Source organism: Pseudopipra pipra, chromosome 19 (genome assembly GCF_036250125.1).
Source record: "Pseudopipra pipra isolate bDixPip1 chromosome 19, bDixPip1.hap1, whole genome shotgun sequence".
Classification (NCBI taxonomy): Eukaryota; Metazoa; Chordata; class Aves; order Passeriformes; family Pipridae; genus Pseudopipra; species Pseudopipra pipra.
Genome location: NC_087567.1, coordinates 3,704,216 through 3,720,002, shown reverse-complemented (window position 1 = coordinate 3,720,002; position 15,787 = coordinate 3,704,216). Strand labels below are relative to the sequence as shown.

The 15,787-nt window shown below is 43.3% G+C and overlaps 2 protein-coding genes and 1 long non-coding RNA gene across 8 annotated transcripts in view; 1 reads left to right on the top strand and 2 right to left on the bottom strand.

Annotated features, from left to right (window-relative positions):
- Positions 1-996, bottom strand: part of B3GNTL1 (UDP-GlcNAc:betaGal beta-1,3-N-acetylglucosaminyltransferase like 1) — a 114,423-nt gene extending 113,427 nt beyond the window's left edge. For both annotated transcript variants that reach the window (XM_064675702.1, XM_064675703.1), the window contains exon 1: positions 913-996. In XM_064675702.1, coding sequence (XP_064531772.1) covers positions 913-960 — 48 coding nt within the window. In that variant the 5' untranslated portion in view covers positions 961-996. The remainder of the gene's footprint in view (positions 1-912) is intronic.
- The window catches only part of TBCD (tubulin folding cofactor D), a 579,906-nt gene that overhangs the window by 227,778 nt on the left and 336,341 nt on the right, over positions 1-15,787 (top strand). The gene's annotated exons all lie outside the window — the stretch shown is intronic.
- Positions 13,092-14,291, bottom strand: LOC135424454 (uncharacterized). The gene is made up of 2 exons (XR_010435229.1): positions 14,139-14,291; positions 13,092-13,840 (listed from the first exon to the last, which is right to left on the bottom strand). It is a non-coding gene; the product is annotated as an uncharacterized LOC135424454 (long non-coding RNA).

Below are 15,787 nucleotides of genomic sequence, written 5' to 3'. Positions count from 1 at the left end.
CAGATACGTATAAATTTAATAAATGTAACAGCAAAATTAATCTTTATATATATCTTTATTATATATGGATACATGTAGATATATAGAGACATAGAGATATACATATAGATATTTATATTTACATATATTACATATAGATAGATATCTCTATATGGATATATCTATATATTATATATAGATAGATATGTATATTATATATAGATATATAGATATCTATATAGACAGATATCTCTATATAGATAGATATCTCTATATAGATAAATAACTCTAACATAGATATATACATATATTATAGGTAGATATAAATCTATACAAACATATATTTTAATATACATCTAGAAGTATTATATATCAATAACATACTTTCCCACCTGTCCTCTAACCACATTTTTTACTTGGAACTCTCCAGCCTGCACCTGATCCAAAACGCTGTGTTCAGCACTTTAAAAAAAAAATTCGTAATACCCTTTAATAATCAATATTGTATAGTTATATATGTATTTGTATATATATTTATATATTGTTATATAGAGACATAGAGAAGAGATAGAGACATATATAGAGATATGTGATATAGTTATAGATATTTATATTTTTGTATTTTTATATTTAATATATATTTACATATAATTTATATATTTAATATATATATATAAATATTTTGTTGCGGTGAATAGCCAAAGCGGGAAGCGTTGCAGGAATATTTCCCCACTCTCCCTCCCATCCCCGTGCCCCACCTGCGGTGCCGCAGACCCCGACCGGGGGGAGCCCCGGCCCCGGCCCGCCCTCACCCCCTCCCCCGGGGATCCCCGGCCCTGCCCCACCGCCCCCGGCCCTCACGTACCACCTGCACGGGGGGCTTGGGGGTCCCCCGGGCCCGGCCCTGCCCCACCGCCCCCGGCCCTCACGTACCACCTGCACGGGGGGCTTGGGGGTCCCCCCCGGGCCCGGCCCCGCCATCGCTCCCGGCGCCGAGGAGGAGGAACAACCACAGAGACGGGCCGGGAGCGGCCGGAAGTGACAGCGCCGCCGGAAGTGACAGCGCCGCCCGCGGCCGGGAGGGCCCGGGGAGAGCCCCGGCCCGGAACGGGACCCTGGGCTTGGGAAGGGACCCTTGGCTTGGGAAGGGACCCTTGGCTTGGGAAGGGACCTTTGGCTTTGGAAGGGGCCCTTGGCCTTGGAAGAGACCCTGGGCCTTGTAAGGGACCCTTGGCCTGGAAGGGACTCTTGGCTTGGGAAGGGACCCTGAGCTTTGGAAGGGACCTTTGACTTTGGAAGGGAACCATGAGTTTTGGAAGGGACCCTTGGCCTTGAAAGGGACCTTTGACTTTGGAAAGGACTCTGGGCTTTTGAAGGGACCCTTGGCCTTGGAAGAGACCCTTGGCTTTGGAAGGGACCCTTGGCCTTGGAATGGATACCTGGCCCGAGGCTGCTCTGCCCCAGGCTTTAAAGTGCCTGGCTGTGGAGCTCCATATCTTATTTATGAACTTATTTATTTATTATAGCTTTATATTATTTATTGTATTTATTTATTCCTCCATAAATACTGCCATTTATATTATTTACGATGTTTATTTATTCCTCAATAAATGCTGCCGTTTATATTATTTACCGTATTTATTTACTTCTCAATAAATGCTGCCCGCTGTCCTGTTTGCTGATTACACTTTTTTTTTACTTTTATCTTCCCAGTTTGTGCCTTCCTTGGTCTTGAACTACTGTGTTCTGTCCTTTTTTTTCCTTTATTTTTTAATAACCGTTAAAAAAGGGAAAGTTGTCAGTGGTAATGATGTCATTATCATAGAATGACGGAATTATAGAATGTTTAGGGGTTGGAATGGAACCTTAAAGATCATTCAGTTAGTTCCACCCGTGGGCAGGGCCACCTCCCACCCGACCAGGTTGCTCGAGGCATTATCCATCACAGAATCACAGAATATTTAGGGTTGGGAGGGACCTCTGGGGATCCCCCAGTCCAACCCCCTGCCCAGGCAGGGTCACCTGGAGCAGGTGACACAGGAACATGTCCAGGTGGGTTTGGAATGTCTCCAGAGAGGGAGACTCCACACCCTCCCTGGGCAGCTGTTCCAGGCTCTGCCACCTCCACGGGAAGAGGTTTGTCCTTATCTTGAGGTGGAACTTTTTATGTCTTAGTTTATGGCCATTGCTCCTTGTTCTGTAACTGGGCACCACTGACAAGAGTCTGGCACCATCCTCTGACACCCCCCTTGGAGATGTTTATATGCATTGATGAGATCCCCTCTCAGTCTTCTCCAGACTAACCAGGCCCAGCTCCTGCAGTCTCTCCTCATCAGAGAGATGCTCCAGACCCCTCATCACTGCCAGAGATGAGGCATCCAGAACTTCCTTGGGCAACCTGTTTCAGTGTCTCACCACCCTCACAGTAAAAAATGTCTTTCTAATATCTAACCTAAATTTCCCCTCTTTCAATTTGTACCCTTTACTCCTTGTCCTGTGGCTGCAGTTCCTGACTAAGAGTCCCTCTCTGGCTTCCCTGTAGGCCCCTTCAGATACTGGAAGGTATTTTGATATATACTGGAAGATATTATCAATAATTCACTTACTGAAACTATGATTGTGCAACCACTTACTCCCTTGAAAGTATTCGCAGCTAAAAAGGATCGCAGGACCGGGCCCCGTACAACAACCTATTCAGAATTTTTAAAATTTACACAAAGCAATCTTTGTTGAGCAAAATCCTGAGATTATCCCTTGTTTATCTGAAGAGCCTGTTAAACAGCCAGACAATTCAAGGAGCAAACAGGGCAGAGTTATCTTAAAATGTTGGTTGGCACGCACATCCGAGAACTGAGGAGGTGAGCGGGCCAGCCAGGCAGTAATTCACCCTCGGAATCTATTTCAAATTATCTACACAGCTTCTCACCAGCCAGCCTGAGTTTAATCTCTCTGTGAACAGCGCTCTTAAATATGATCATTTCTGTTCCTGGCGACAAAGGCTGCTGGCACTTTTATGTTGCCTGCATGCCTTGCTTTATCTAAGAAAGTGTAGCAGAGTATTGCTTTACTCACCCTAAAGCAAACAAAAGTCCCAGTCAGGGACAGTGCCTCATTATGGGAAGCAAAATGCAGAGCAAAGCCCTTCCCCAAGGAAAATACAGACCCAAACAAACCCACCAGAAATGTTTTCTGAGTTATATTCTGGAGCTGACCACAGAAGGTAATTAAATACAAACTTCTGCTTGGAATGTGATTTCATTTGAGGTGGGTTTTGGACAGACTTTTAAAGGTCCACGAGCATGTGGGACCTATTCCATGGGATTTTCAGGGCAACCTAGGCAGCTAATGCCCATTGTGAGAGACCTTACCTACTGGCTTTTGGAATTCCACCAAGCATTTGTGTGTTCTTGGGCAACTAAACAGTTTCCAAAATGCAGTTGGTTGTTTCAGTGCCCATTCCTCTTTCACGTGGGTCAGAATGGAAAGAGATCTCCCAATGCTGTTGTGACAAACTCACTCAGAAACAAGCAGTGGTTTGGTCCTAGTTGTACTTCCAGTTGCTGTACTTTAAAGCTTTTACAGAGTGGTGGGGAGGAACAGCTCACAAAACAGCTGAAAGCATTACAGACTCAAAGACATTTCTCATCAAACTGATTTTTAGCTTTTATTTCTGACAAATCAGTCTCTTGAGGATTATTACTGTGAACCTAAAGCTTTCAGATTCTGGAGGCTTTATCTATCAGATAGAAATTTTCCTCATCCTGATGGAAAAACACAGTATCTAGAAGGTTGTTTTCCTTTCTTTACATTTAACTGACATTTCTAAAATTACACAGACTCACGGTATGAGCAGCTTGGACCTGTTGACTTGTGAGGGCAGATCTCAACTGATTTCACTGGGAGTTTAAAAGAAAAAGCAGAACTGCTTGTGCAGAACATCATTGGGGTTATTGAGGCCAAGGCATCTTGGGTTTAATTTGTTTTTTAAAAGCTCAAGCCCTAACTGAGGTGGTAAAACAGTATTCTTGCAAACAGATCTGCTAGTTGGTGTTGTAGAGCATGTGGGCAACTTAAATTAGTTGTATCTTTATTAGAAAGACAGAATGAGTGAATACACAGCTTTCTTTTAACACATCTATTGGTGAATTTACAAGCTTCAGTACTGAAGTATTTCCTGAACACACCATGTTGAAAGGATCATTCAACAGAGTAGGCAAAATATTCAGCTTTGAGCTAGTCTGAAACCACCTCTATTCAAAAAATGCTTTGAGCTTCCAAAAATGCTACATTATTTTCATAAAATGTCACAGTTGAGTGGCAAGAGAAGAGGGGGGACAATATCTGTCGTTATAGTGCTATAGGGCAGAGGGGGACATGAGAAGCTCACCTAGTCCTGCCATCCTGAGACAGGATCAAGGGGCAAACACCTGACATCATCCCTGACAAATACCTTGTAGCCCATGAGGCTTCATAACATCCTCAGCCAATTAATTGCAGTCCTTGCTATCTTTGCCCATAGAAAGAATTTCTTAATATCCAGTTTAGATCTTGCTGTGATTTCCAAGCCCCCTAAAATTTGACAGGGTGAGATCTTTTCCCTCTGGCAAAAAGATCCAGACACCTGTCACCTCCCCAGTATTAGAGCTGTTGAGCCTGAGCCTGTTGCATAATTTTTCTGTTTTGTAGAGATGCTTCTTGCTCTCTCTCTCTCCCCCTCCACAGAATAAAATCTTCAGCTCCCAAGGTACAGTTCCTCAGTTTGAATCCTCTGCTAGTAACAGTAACTTAATATTTTACCTCAGGCAAAAATTATCCTGCTTTCCTCCTACCTCAGTTGATTCGGTGCTTTGCATTTTAGTCCAGATGTAAAAAGTTTTGCTGGGGTATTAAAAAACAAACAAACCCAAAAAACCCAATAACAAACCCCACCCTGCCTTTTTGCAGGCCTAGAGAAAGGCACTCTTTTCACGATCAAACACACTGAGTAAATACAACCTAGGAGGCCAGTAACCTGCCAAAGAGAAGAGTAGAATCTCTTACAAAGGACACAGCCCACCATCCCTTCAGCCTGTATCTCTGCCCAGAGAGGCTCCTCAGCCCCCTCCTTCAGGGGTCCCCTGATAGCCCTCTCCCGAGTGGCTTTATCCCCTGCAGCTGTGTGCCTTCTCAGCTGCTTTCTTGCTAATGCCTATGTTAACCCTTTCTTTGCCTCAGGAGGCTTGCAAATCCCATCCCAAACCTGCTATTCCTGCACACAGAAAACAAGTCATTCCCTTTGTGAATGTATGATTTTACGAATTTGCAAATTGTTGTTGCGCTTCTCTCCCATCCCGCTCTCTCGTTTAGGTTGTGTGTGTCTGATCAGTTCAGTCCTTCCTCGCTGGTTGTGTTTTAGACCTGTTTATTCTCCTGGCTTTCTTCTGGATGCTCTGTGGGCACTTTGCATCTCTGCTGGAGAACGAGCCCCAGCGCCAGAGCCGGCCCAGCGCCGGGCAGAGCAGGATTACCTCCCGTGTCTTGCAAGCCATACTCCTGTTTGCACAGCTTAGTGCAGTGTTTGCCTTTGTCACAATGGCTTGACACTGTTGACTCCTAATCAGCTTGTGATCTATTATATCCCCTAGATCTTTTTCTGCATGAGGGAAACAGTATTTTAGCAGTTTTATTCCAGTCAGCCACATGAGAAGAAAATGACTGAAGTAGTGTGAGTGAGATTATCTGCTTTGCGCTTCAATACCAGGATTGTTTACTGGTTTCCAATTAGTTACATGTGTACACCCTGCTAAGGGAGTTGCACAAGTGTTGCTAATGCCTTCCTTTGGCCTTCAGAGCCTTTATTACTATCAGGGACTAGTACCTGATAGTTATTTGGGCCAATTTCCCTGTGTACTCAAGACTTCAAATGCTCTGCTGAAATTACAGAGCAGGCTTTATTGTTCTGAAGAAATCCTCTTAAAATTTAGACATATTGAGTCTGGGTAACCTCACTGGAAAATGCTGCTGCTCTTTAGAGAGGAACTGTTGTGTGATATGTTTCTCTCTCTGAAACATTGGCTGTCGTTAGAAAGGATGTTGCTGTTGCTTGTTTCTCTTTTCTTCTTTTCAAATGAGTCAATCTGAAGAAGGCTGTGGTTGTTTTTATGAGTTGGTAAATACCACAAATATTCTGTTAACAGGAGTACTGGACTTAGATACCTTTGTGGGCTAACTAGAAAGATCCCATTCATTTCAGAACCAGTCCACACCTCCAAACATACGCGCTCTTGACCACCCCCAGTCATCCCACTCCCTGTGTGCTTTCATGTCCTCTCATCAGGCTGCTGGGCCACGGTGTGATGTTGTGCAGGTTCCTTGTTCTGCTTGAGCCATTCTCAGCTCTGGCTCAGGCTCTTGACTGTACCTTCACATCTAGTGTGGTTTTGTGGCAGTAAGACTGCAGGAGATAAGGCAGTGACAAACAAGAGGCTCAGTTCTTCCACAGAACTGAAGCAGATCAGTGCAGGATTTTCTTTGCCAAGGGCTTCAATATTTGAGCAATCTTATGCAAAGTTAGACTTTTATTTGGCAATCTTTCCTTAAAGGAATGTTTCTATATAATGCCGTATTTTTAAAATGCAGTACAAGAAACTACTTCACTTTTTAGCTGGTGAAATCTGCTGGAGAATCCAAGTGACAGGCAAATGATTATGGTCTGCCCACGGCAGTTAATAGAGTTTGGGTTTGTTATTGAGTAACCAATCTGAAAGCCAGTAAAGCAATCGTGGCATTTTCCTTACTTACCCCCCAAAAAACTTTATAAGTAAGTTATTTGGAGGGAAAAAGTCTTATTTACAAAAGATAGCAAGATTCAGATAATGGAAAGAGATAAAGGGTAGCCTTGAAATCCCTTTCTCCTAATCTTGACAAGTTCCTGTGTGCCACAAGTGATAACCCTTGAGAATCAAGGCTTCTACTTGAAGAAGAGTAAACCTTTAGAGTTCAGTTTAGGTTCTTTGTTTTTCAAAACCATAGCTCTGTTTGATCTTCTTGATGACTGAAGTGTTAAATACTTGTAAATTAAAGTTATGCTGGAGAGCTGAGGAAAGGTGCAATTGTATATTTCCCAAAGATTCCCTTGTAAGTTCATACCATCCACACTCAGAATTTTGTTGAACCTCAGTACCTTTGGGAGCTTAAACTTCTTTGTATATAAGTACAGGAAGCATCTGACATTTTAAGATGGGAAAGTGCTTAAAGAAATAAATCATATCCCTCCAAAGGAATGTATACATAACAGGAACTGGGATGTGTGTAATACACAGAGATCCACAGACAATGTATTGGATGCACATCTTTATATGACACACAGACAGGAAGGGAAATGAATAACATTTTGAATTATGAATTAGCCAAAGGCATCTGAGGAAAAGATTACAAGAATTGTATAGTATAGCTCTAGAGAATACAGCAACATTTACTTAATATATCTTCATTGAAAACAGAATTCAATAGGTTCTTTAAATTTTTATACTATCCTATAAAAGACATTTTATTATGTCTTATTATGTCTTTTAATATGATTCTTAAAATGCGAACCTACTCTAAAAAGAGGTATTAAAGTTTATTGTGACTAATTCTGTTTCAGTTCTGTTTAATTTTCAAGGCAAGACTGTTTTACATCTTCCTGTAAATGCTAGCTCTTCACACTCACCCTGGTTATGAAATTGAAAGTTCTTACAGGTTCATGCATCTTCAGTAAAACAGATTTAACAGCTTCATTAAAGTTAATAATACTGCTGCTAATACAAAGGCCAGTACAGTGAGCAGCTCACTCCCTTACAGCTGTACTGGCTGAGTGTTGTAAAAGAGAAGTAAAGATGTGATTCTTGTCAGAAAATTGACCAGATGTGAGCAGAGCAGAGACAGGAAACTGTTCTCTTTCAGTGAAAAGCTGTTACTCCATCTTTCTGTCCTTTCTTTGCTGAATGTAACTCAAAGGCCAGGGAGGCCTTTGAACAGCCTGACAAATATGCTGCTAACCTGGGGACCTCCAGCTCTCTGAGGAAAGGAGCCAAGAGGCTGTTAAATGGTATCTGTGGTGGCTCATTACTGTCTTATCCAGCAGTGCCTGTGGCTCCTGGGCTGTGGGAGGGATGGAGGCACAGCCTGGGTGTGGGATCATCTGCCCTGACAGGGACATCCTAGTGTTGGGCCACTGAGCCCAGCTGGAGGAAGAGTGGGATGCTGTGGGGAGCAGGAGGTGATGGCACCACTGGGCCCTTGGGATTGCACAGCTCTGCTGCTTTTCCCTGGCTTCAGTGCAGTATTAAGGAAAGTATTCAGTGCAGCTTTCAGTGCAGGATCAGGCAACCAGAGAGGGAAAGTAAAGGAAGGTCTGGAGCCCTTTAGACCTCAGAAAATCTGTCTGTATAATGATATTTTCTATGGACATTATCAATTCACAATAATTTTCTGTGAATAAACTGACAACTTTGTCAAGTTTGTGTTTTTTAGGTAAGGTTGTGACATCTTCAGTGACATTATAGACAGAATTTGGCTATCAAAACCGTTTTAGGAGTAGGCCTATGGAGACTACATTGTTGTGCTAGCAGGATAGAGGAGATGACAGTAAATTATTTGATTGTGTAGAGGCTCCCTGGTAACGTCATCCTGATGCCATTAGAGCCTGCAATAAACCACCATGCACAAAAGACTCTGCACCTCCCTCCCTGTGACAAAATCCTTACTCATCTACTTCTTGTTCTTTCCGTAATCAACCCAGCTACTTAACCTCCATCTAAACTTTCCCTTCCTAAATAAGGTACTACTTTTTTTTTTTTTCCCTGCTGCAAGAGAGAAAGAAATTTAATTTCACCATCTGGGAAGCCAAGATCCTCATTTTGACGTCAAGTGAAAGCAACCAAAAATAGCCTTTTGCTAACACTGCTGCTTGTCCCAGCTGAGACAGAGTTCAAACACGTCCAGGTTTCCAGCTGCATTGATAGCTTTGGCCTAGAAGCAGATCCTGCAGGTATTTAAATACTGGGATACCTCTATATGCAAATGGGAAGCTTCATTTTGTTTTAAAACCTCCAGCTTCATAAAGTTGTGTTTGTTAGTTGGGCTCTCAGATTATTTCTGCAGCCAACAGCCCGTGTGCCAGTTGTGGTTATTGTGCACGTAAACTTGAACTCTGACATTTCATCCTGTTGCAGAGCCTTGGTATGTGCATTCCTTTATCTTCCCACCATCCCTGCAGTTGCTCTTCATTATTGTCAGTGCTTATTAGTTAGAAAAGTCCATTCTGTTTTGTTTGGGCCAATTAACTGGTGGAGAGAGCAGCTCTTCGAGGGTCCCCACTAAGTGTGTATCACCAGCCATCATCCACTGATTCATTAAATAAACCTGAGCTCTGCTGCACTTCTCAAAGAAGCACAGTCTTGTTTGTCAGTTGACCAACTTACAAAAACTCTTCAGACTTTTGAATATTTCAGTCTCTTATGACAATTAAAGGGAAAAAAGACGTAGTGTAGCAAATTACATGAGAGCTGTTCTCGTAATTACTTTATATGCATTTTCATGCATTTAGGAAGCTGTCTTCCTAAAGGCTAGGGAAGAAGAATACCAGGAGAGGAAACAGTCCTTGTGCTGCTTCAATATTGTGACTTGCAGCCTGTCTGAAAGCATAACAAAGCCTTGATTGTGCAAGTGCCCAGCTGATCCAACAAGCAATGAATGAGTGAGCAATGGTCAACAGTGAGGAGTGGATATCACAGAGGGCAATTCAAAAAGGTTGTAGTGCTGTGAAGTGAGGGAGGCATGAAATGAAATAGAACCACAGATACAAAGATCATCAACCATTTGGGTTAGTTCTGCTTTTTTTTTCCCCCCTTGGAATGGTCCACCATTTTTGCCTAAAATAGGAAAAAATATGACCCTAAATTGGTAAGAGATAAGTCTTCCAGTATGGAAGGAAGGAATCTCATTCTTTCAGTCTAAATGAAGGACAATTTAAAAGTAGAATCTGACCTAAGTATGAATGGGATCTCCAGAATTCTGCTTGGAAGACGTGCCAGGTAGGATGAGACAGATCCCTGACAGGGAAGTACAAACTGTCAGATTTTCATGTCCATTCAAGCGTTTGGGTTTGCAAAAGGCCCAACCCAGTCTTGGCATCATGAGACTGAGGAATAAAAGAATGAGAAAGTTTGATATGTAACAAGAGACCTCCTCCTGTTCTTCATGGGAACACAAGACTCTTGTGATATCAACAGTAGGGAGGATTCCCTTTCCTTCAAAGTCTTTTTACCCTTGAGTGGATTTGGTTGGATTTTCAGCCAGAATCCTGTCTGAGAAAGCAGAAGATACATAGATATATATATTACCCAGATAACAAAGTCCAAATTTACCACTTGGGGACTGCTTCAAGGACTTCCTCCAAAAGCATTAAAAGAGAGACTATGGCATCTTCTAAAAATATTAAAATCTATTCTGGCTTGATGGTGTTTCTGAGTCCTAATTTGCTGGTCATTACTGCCAGTTTTGTTAGATCATGTTAGATTTCATGGCTTGTCACTGTCCTTGGGACATTTCAAATTAAGACCTTTTAGCTTCAACACGGCCTGTTACCACACCTTCAGGCTTTCACGTTGTTTTTCTTTGCCACTGCTCTCACAACAATACATTGGCAGAGCACCACGAATTGTGTGAATGGGTTTTCAGAGTTCCTCGACTAAATTCAGCGCCATAATATAGAGAAATGACTTTTAGAAGGTCATGCATGGGGACTTTGACAGAGAACCTAACTTGCCCTTTCCTCAGCTCACTTAATCAGAGGAACATCTCTTTAGTTGGATTTGTTGGCACCTAAATGGGAGTGTGATCTGACCTAATAAGAGCCATGATAGTCAAAACATGCTTTGAACCAAAGAAAAAAGAAATAAGTCAGAGTCTCTTTCAGCAGATGTATTATTTCTCATCTGGAAACTTTGCAAAATTGAAAGAGTCTCCTTTGAGCTTTGAGTCTCTTTGGAGGAGTTTTTGTGCTAAAAGGAACAGGGGGGATTCAGGGCCCTTTACTCCTTCCTGTAGATACATCTGCCCTGCAAACACTGCCACAAAGCAGCACAAAGGGCCCTGCTTTGTGGAGCAGCACAGATCTGATTTCATCATCTGATCCATTGTTTTTCCTTAAGCAAATATGTAATAATGTCGGAATTTATGGATTAGTGAGACAATCCCTGATCTGCTTTAATCAGTTGGTGCTGTTCCTCCCAGAGTGTCGCTGACAGGAGCACTGTGCAGACAGACTGGGGACTTACAGAGAGCTCTTTTCATTTTTTCTGTTAATGCTGCAATATCTGGTAAGATATCACTCATCTAGTGAGTGATTGAATTTAAAAAGAAATGAAAATGTGTGTACTGTTAATAACTGGACAAACCTCGCTGCCCTTTTCCTACTAAATCTGCCATTGAATTCGGGGAGAAGTTTGTCATATAAAAACTACTCCATGAACCAAATCTGCCTCACAGGAGCTTGTCAGCTCTAAAAAATCCCTGCCACCAGATCTGAGGTTGATCGGGGCTCTGAAAAGCCCTGCTGTTGAAAATTAAGTGTGAAATTTAAAAATTATTAAGTTGAATTATTTACCTTGTTAGTTCATCATGTCTGCAAAAATATTCTCTCCCCTTCTGGTAACCTAGCAATGAATACACAGTGCACAATTATTTTTTCACAATTTGTAGGAGAGTTGCATTAAAATGCATGTCAGTGTCTTTATTTCATGACAGGCATGTAGAAAGCAACACTGCAAATGTTTGTTTACCCTGGCAGGGGCTGGATTTGTTTAGTGTAACTTGCATTAGTTTTGTCCAGATTCTGAAGCAGAAAGGAAAATATGTTCTTGTTTTCAGGTCAGTGTTACAAATATTCTCTTTAGCTTTGTTTTTACCATGAGAAGTGACTACTAATGGATTCGGATCTGTGTCCTCTGCTGTCAGACTCTCCCACCATGTACTGGAAATTTCTGAATCCATTTGAAGAGGTGATTGCACAGGCTGAGCCTTCAGGTTGCAGAGTGTAGGCAGGCTGGAGGAACTGGGGAAAATGAAAAACTAAGCCAGCCAAGAGGATACGCATCAAGATAAATATCAGCTTCACCAGTGGCATAAGTTATGTTTTCTAAAACAGGAAATTAATGTTCATTAAATGGTAGAAATAAACAACTGGTCTTCTTGAAGAGTTCTCAGATTAAATTCTGTTTTCTGAGTGCTTCTTGGCAGACATTTTAAATACCTTGGTTATTGTGAAATGAAAAGAAAACACTAATTTTTGTGGATGAAATGCACAGGGCTATCCCCAAAGCAACAATATGCTGAGGCCTCTTTAGAGTTTTTTGGTTTTGACTTCAGCTTTATCCAGTCTCAGTCGTGCAAGCAGGAGTTAATGCCTGTACCCCAGAGGAGTCTCTGGGCTTAGGCACTAAATCCTCTGCCTGGGTCCCCAGGTCCTGAGACAGCCTTGCTGTGTGGGATGGCAAATGAGCTGTGTTTCTTAGCCATCTTTTGTGCTTTGTGTTACCTTTTTGATCCTCTCAATAGGCTGCTTGGGTCCAGACATCGTTCCCTTCATTGCTTTTCAGTTTGATGTGCAAAGACTAAAATGCAAATTCCTGTCTGCACAGGCTGGGTTACTTGACAGTTCAAGGTGTTTGGGGGGTGAGGGGAAACACCAGAATGATGATTCTGTGGCCCTTGACTGTGTGGTTTGGGAGAACGGTCCTTGATATCCAAAAGCCATGGGTTTAGCACTATCACAGAGAGGAGGTTTTATCCTTACTCCACCAAACCCCTTGGCCAAGATTACACCTCGCTCAGCCTCCCTAATCAGCAGGATTTCAGCTGGCTGAGGTATTTAAATAAAGTCGTGTAGTCTCTCTCTGGAGCCAGCATGGAGAGTCAATGGAGTTGCAGGTGATTCAGCTCTGATCTGGGCCAAGTTACCTTGTCGGGCAGAGGGGCTTCACCCCCCCCCCTCCCGGGGGACAGGGCAGGAGAGCACACCTGACCTCCCTGCTTAAAGGTGTTAGTCCCGTGTCTTACCCCGCCCCATATCTGTGAGATGGAAATAAAGACCATGAGAAGAAAGAGAAATTTATTTGCCAGCAACTTGAAAAAATAAAATAAAATTAAAATATTACACCTTGGCCACACTCCTGATTTGCCTTGAGTGTCGAAGTATTCCTGGTAAATGAGTCTCCCTCCTGCACGGAGCTTCCTTGTTTGCACAGTCCCCGTGCAGGGAGAGCCCATAGGTGTAACTCTAGGTACACCTACTGGTTTGGCCACAGCACAAGTCTGGGCATCTCCACCTTTTTTTTTTTTTTTTTTTTTTTCATTTATTTATTTTGCTGTTATGTCTTGTAATTAGCCTGTGCCAATAACGATATAATTTTTTTTTTCCCAGAGATTTTATGCTTATCTGACAATTAAGACCGAAAGTACTTCGGTCTCACTTTGGTGCCTACAGCGAAATCCATCGATTTGGGTGGGAGCTGGTCGGGATCCCAACGCAAACATCCAGAGGCGGAAGCTGGATCGTGCGTGCGGCGGGAGCTGCCAGTTCAGTGGGAGCTGTTTGTGTCAGAGCTGCCTTGTGTCCAAGGCAGAGGGGCAGCTCCGCTCCCCGCCCCCTCTTCCAACACTTCTCAAACGCTGCCTCGCTCTTTAAAATGCGATCGCTGCATTGACACGGTTCCGTCGGGAATCCTGCTGTCCTACGGCTGGATTTCAGGCGTATCCTAGCTTCTTCTAGGAAATATTTGCTTATTTTTCTTTCAATGTCTGTTGTTTTCTGTTGCATTCCAAAGGCCAAAACTTTTCCCTTTAAAACAAAAAAAAAAAAAACAAAAAAAACAAAACCAAGAAAAGCAAGATGTGAGTAGTGGTGGTTTAGGAGTAGTAGGAACTATGCTCGGATCTTAGTACTGACAGAAGCACACAGGAATAAGCAGAAGGGTGCAATTATGGACAAGTGTATTTTCTTTACTAATTTTAATTTCATGAGAGCAAGTAACACGGTCCCCCCTCACCGCACACAAAGGTTTCCCACTGTCCATTCAGCTGCTGAACCTCTCCGTGTTTTGTTACTCTGCTCACTCCTGTCTGCCGGCTGGATTTACCTTACAAATACTATTTATTTCCTATTGCTCCTGTATTCATTGTCTATTGTCCTCTCTGTGGCTTGTTGGAATTCTTAGACCACTCTCTTCTCCCTCCTGCTTTGCCATGCATGCTGGTTAGCTATGGCTTTGCCTTCCCAGAAAATACCCTGCTTCTCCTCCTTCCCCCTCCTCCTTCAAAGTTTCAGATTTCCCTTGCTGGCAGGCAGCGAGGGGCTGCACACCACGCACCGGCCCTGGGCTCTGCTCTCTAACCACAGGACCTGATTCACCTCCTGCAAGCTGAGCAGCGTGAAAACAAATCAGCTGAGAGGGAGCTGCTTGGAAATTGCAAAACACGGGGACGCACGGCAAAACCAACCCACGGGCTGGGCAGTGACCAGCGCGGCTCTGCAGGAGTTTGCAGCTCTCCCATATATGTTCCCTTGAGGACAGCGAGGCTGAGCGAGACCTTTCAACAGATTAGCTCTGCCACACTGTTTAAAGCAGCTCTGAGATGTGCTTAACCCCCAATCCTGCGTCTGAAAGCGCCCTTCCTATGCCTTCTGGCTGGGTCCAAACTTGGCAGGGGGGTTTGTCCCTCATAATGTAAACACAGCAAGGCTTTGAAGAAAATCCAGACCTGAGCTTGAGCCCATCTCTAATCACCGTTTGATTTTTTTTCCCCCAAATCTGCACATTTGAGTACTGGAGCAAATTAGTCATCTCTCCTTCAACAGGTTCTCCTCCTGCTCTTTAAAATCCTTAGAAGTCCTTTAAAATCACCGTTGTTTGTGCCTGGGTTTGTAGCCGTGACAAGCAAATATTTAAAGTGAATTTAGAAGGAAGTGGCTGAAATGACTATGTAGATCCTCATGTTTGAGTTGCTTCTTGAGGAAGGCAATGGAGCTTTATTGGGGTTCAAGTGTTTGAGTGTATGAAGCTGTTTCCAGAACCTGTATCTCCAGTCCTGCCACATTAGGTCAGAGTAGTAACTCAGCAGCTTCTGTTTTCACAGGAGTGTGAGCCTTTGCTGCAGAGGATTAATGTTTCCTTTAGACATTATACAATATTTTCCTCCCAGATTTCAGTAAAGTTCTGCTCTTTCTGAATTGTAAATGCAAAAAAAATTACTGTTCAGAATGTTCTCTCTTGAAAAGATGTTTGCTTTTCACAGCTCAAACAGAAAACAGCTCAGTGCATCCAAAAGCTGCCTCACCCTTTGAGCGTGTTCCCAGATCTCAGCCAAGAGCACTACTATGGAATAGCTGTGAGTAGCCGGAAGAGCATTGTGGGGATTGAGATGCAAATGAGCAAACCAAGCAGCCCCCTTCGCTGCAGAGGTTCCCTATCTCCTTCTGCCCCTCACTTTTGAACTGGGGGAGGCTTAACCTGGGCATTGCTCTGCAGCCACCAACCTTGGCTCTGCAGCCAAACCCCCTGGCTCTGCACCCGCAGTCCTTGGCCCTGTGGCCACAGCCCTGGGCTTTGCTCACTTGGAAGGCTCATCTGCTTGGGTAGGATGAAAACTGTGTCAGCACCATGAAGGCGTGGAGGACAGGAGGGGCTTTCAAAGCCCCCGTGTTGCCATTACTTTTCTGGGTCCCCAGAACTAAATGCCACTGCCTTTTCCCAGTTAAAAGGGGGAGAATGAAAGCCAGAGGTAGTAG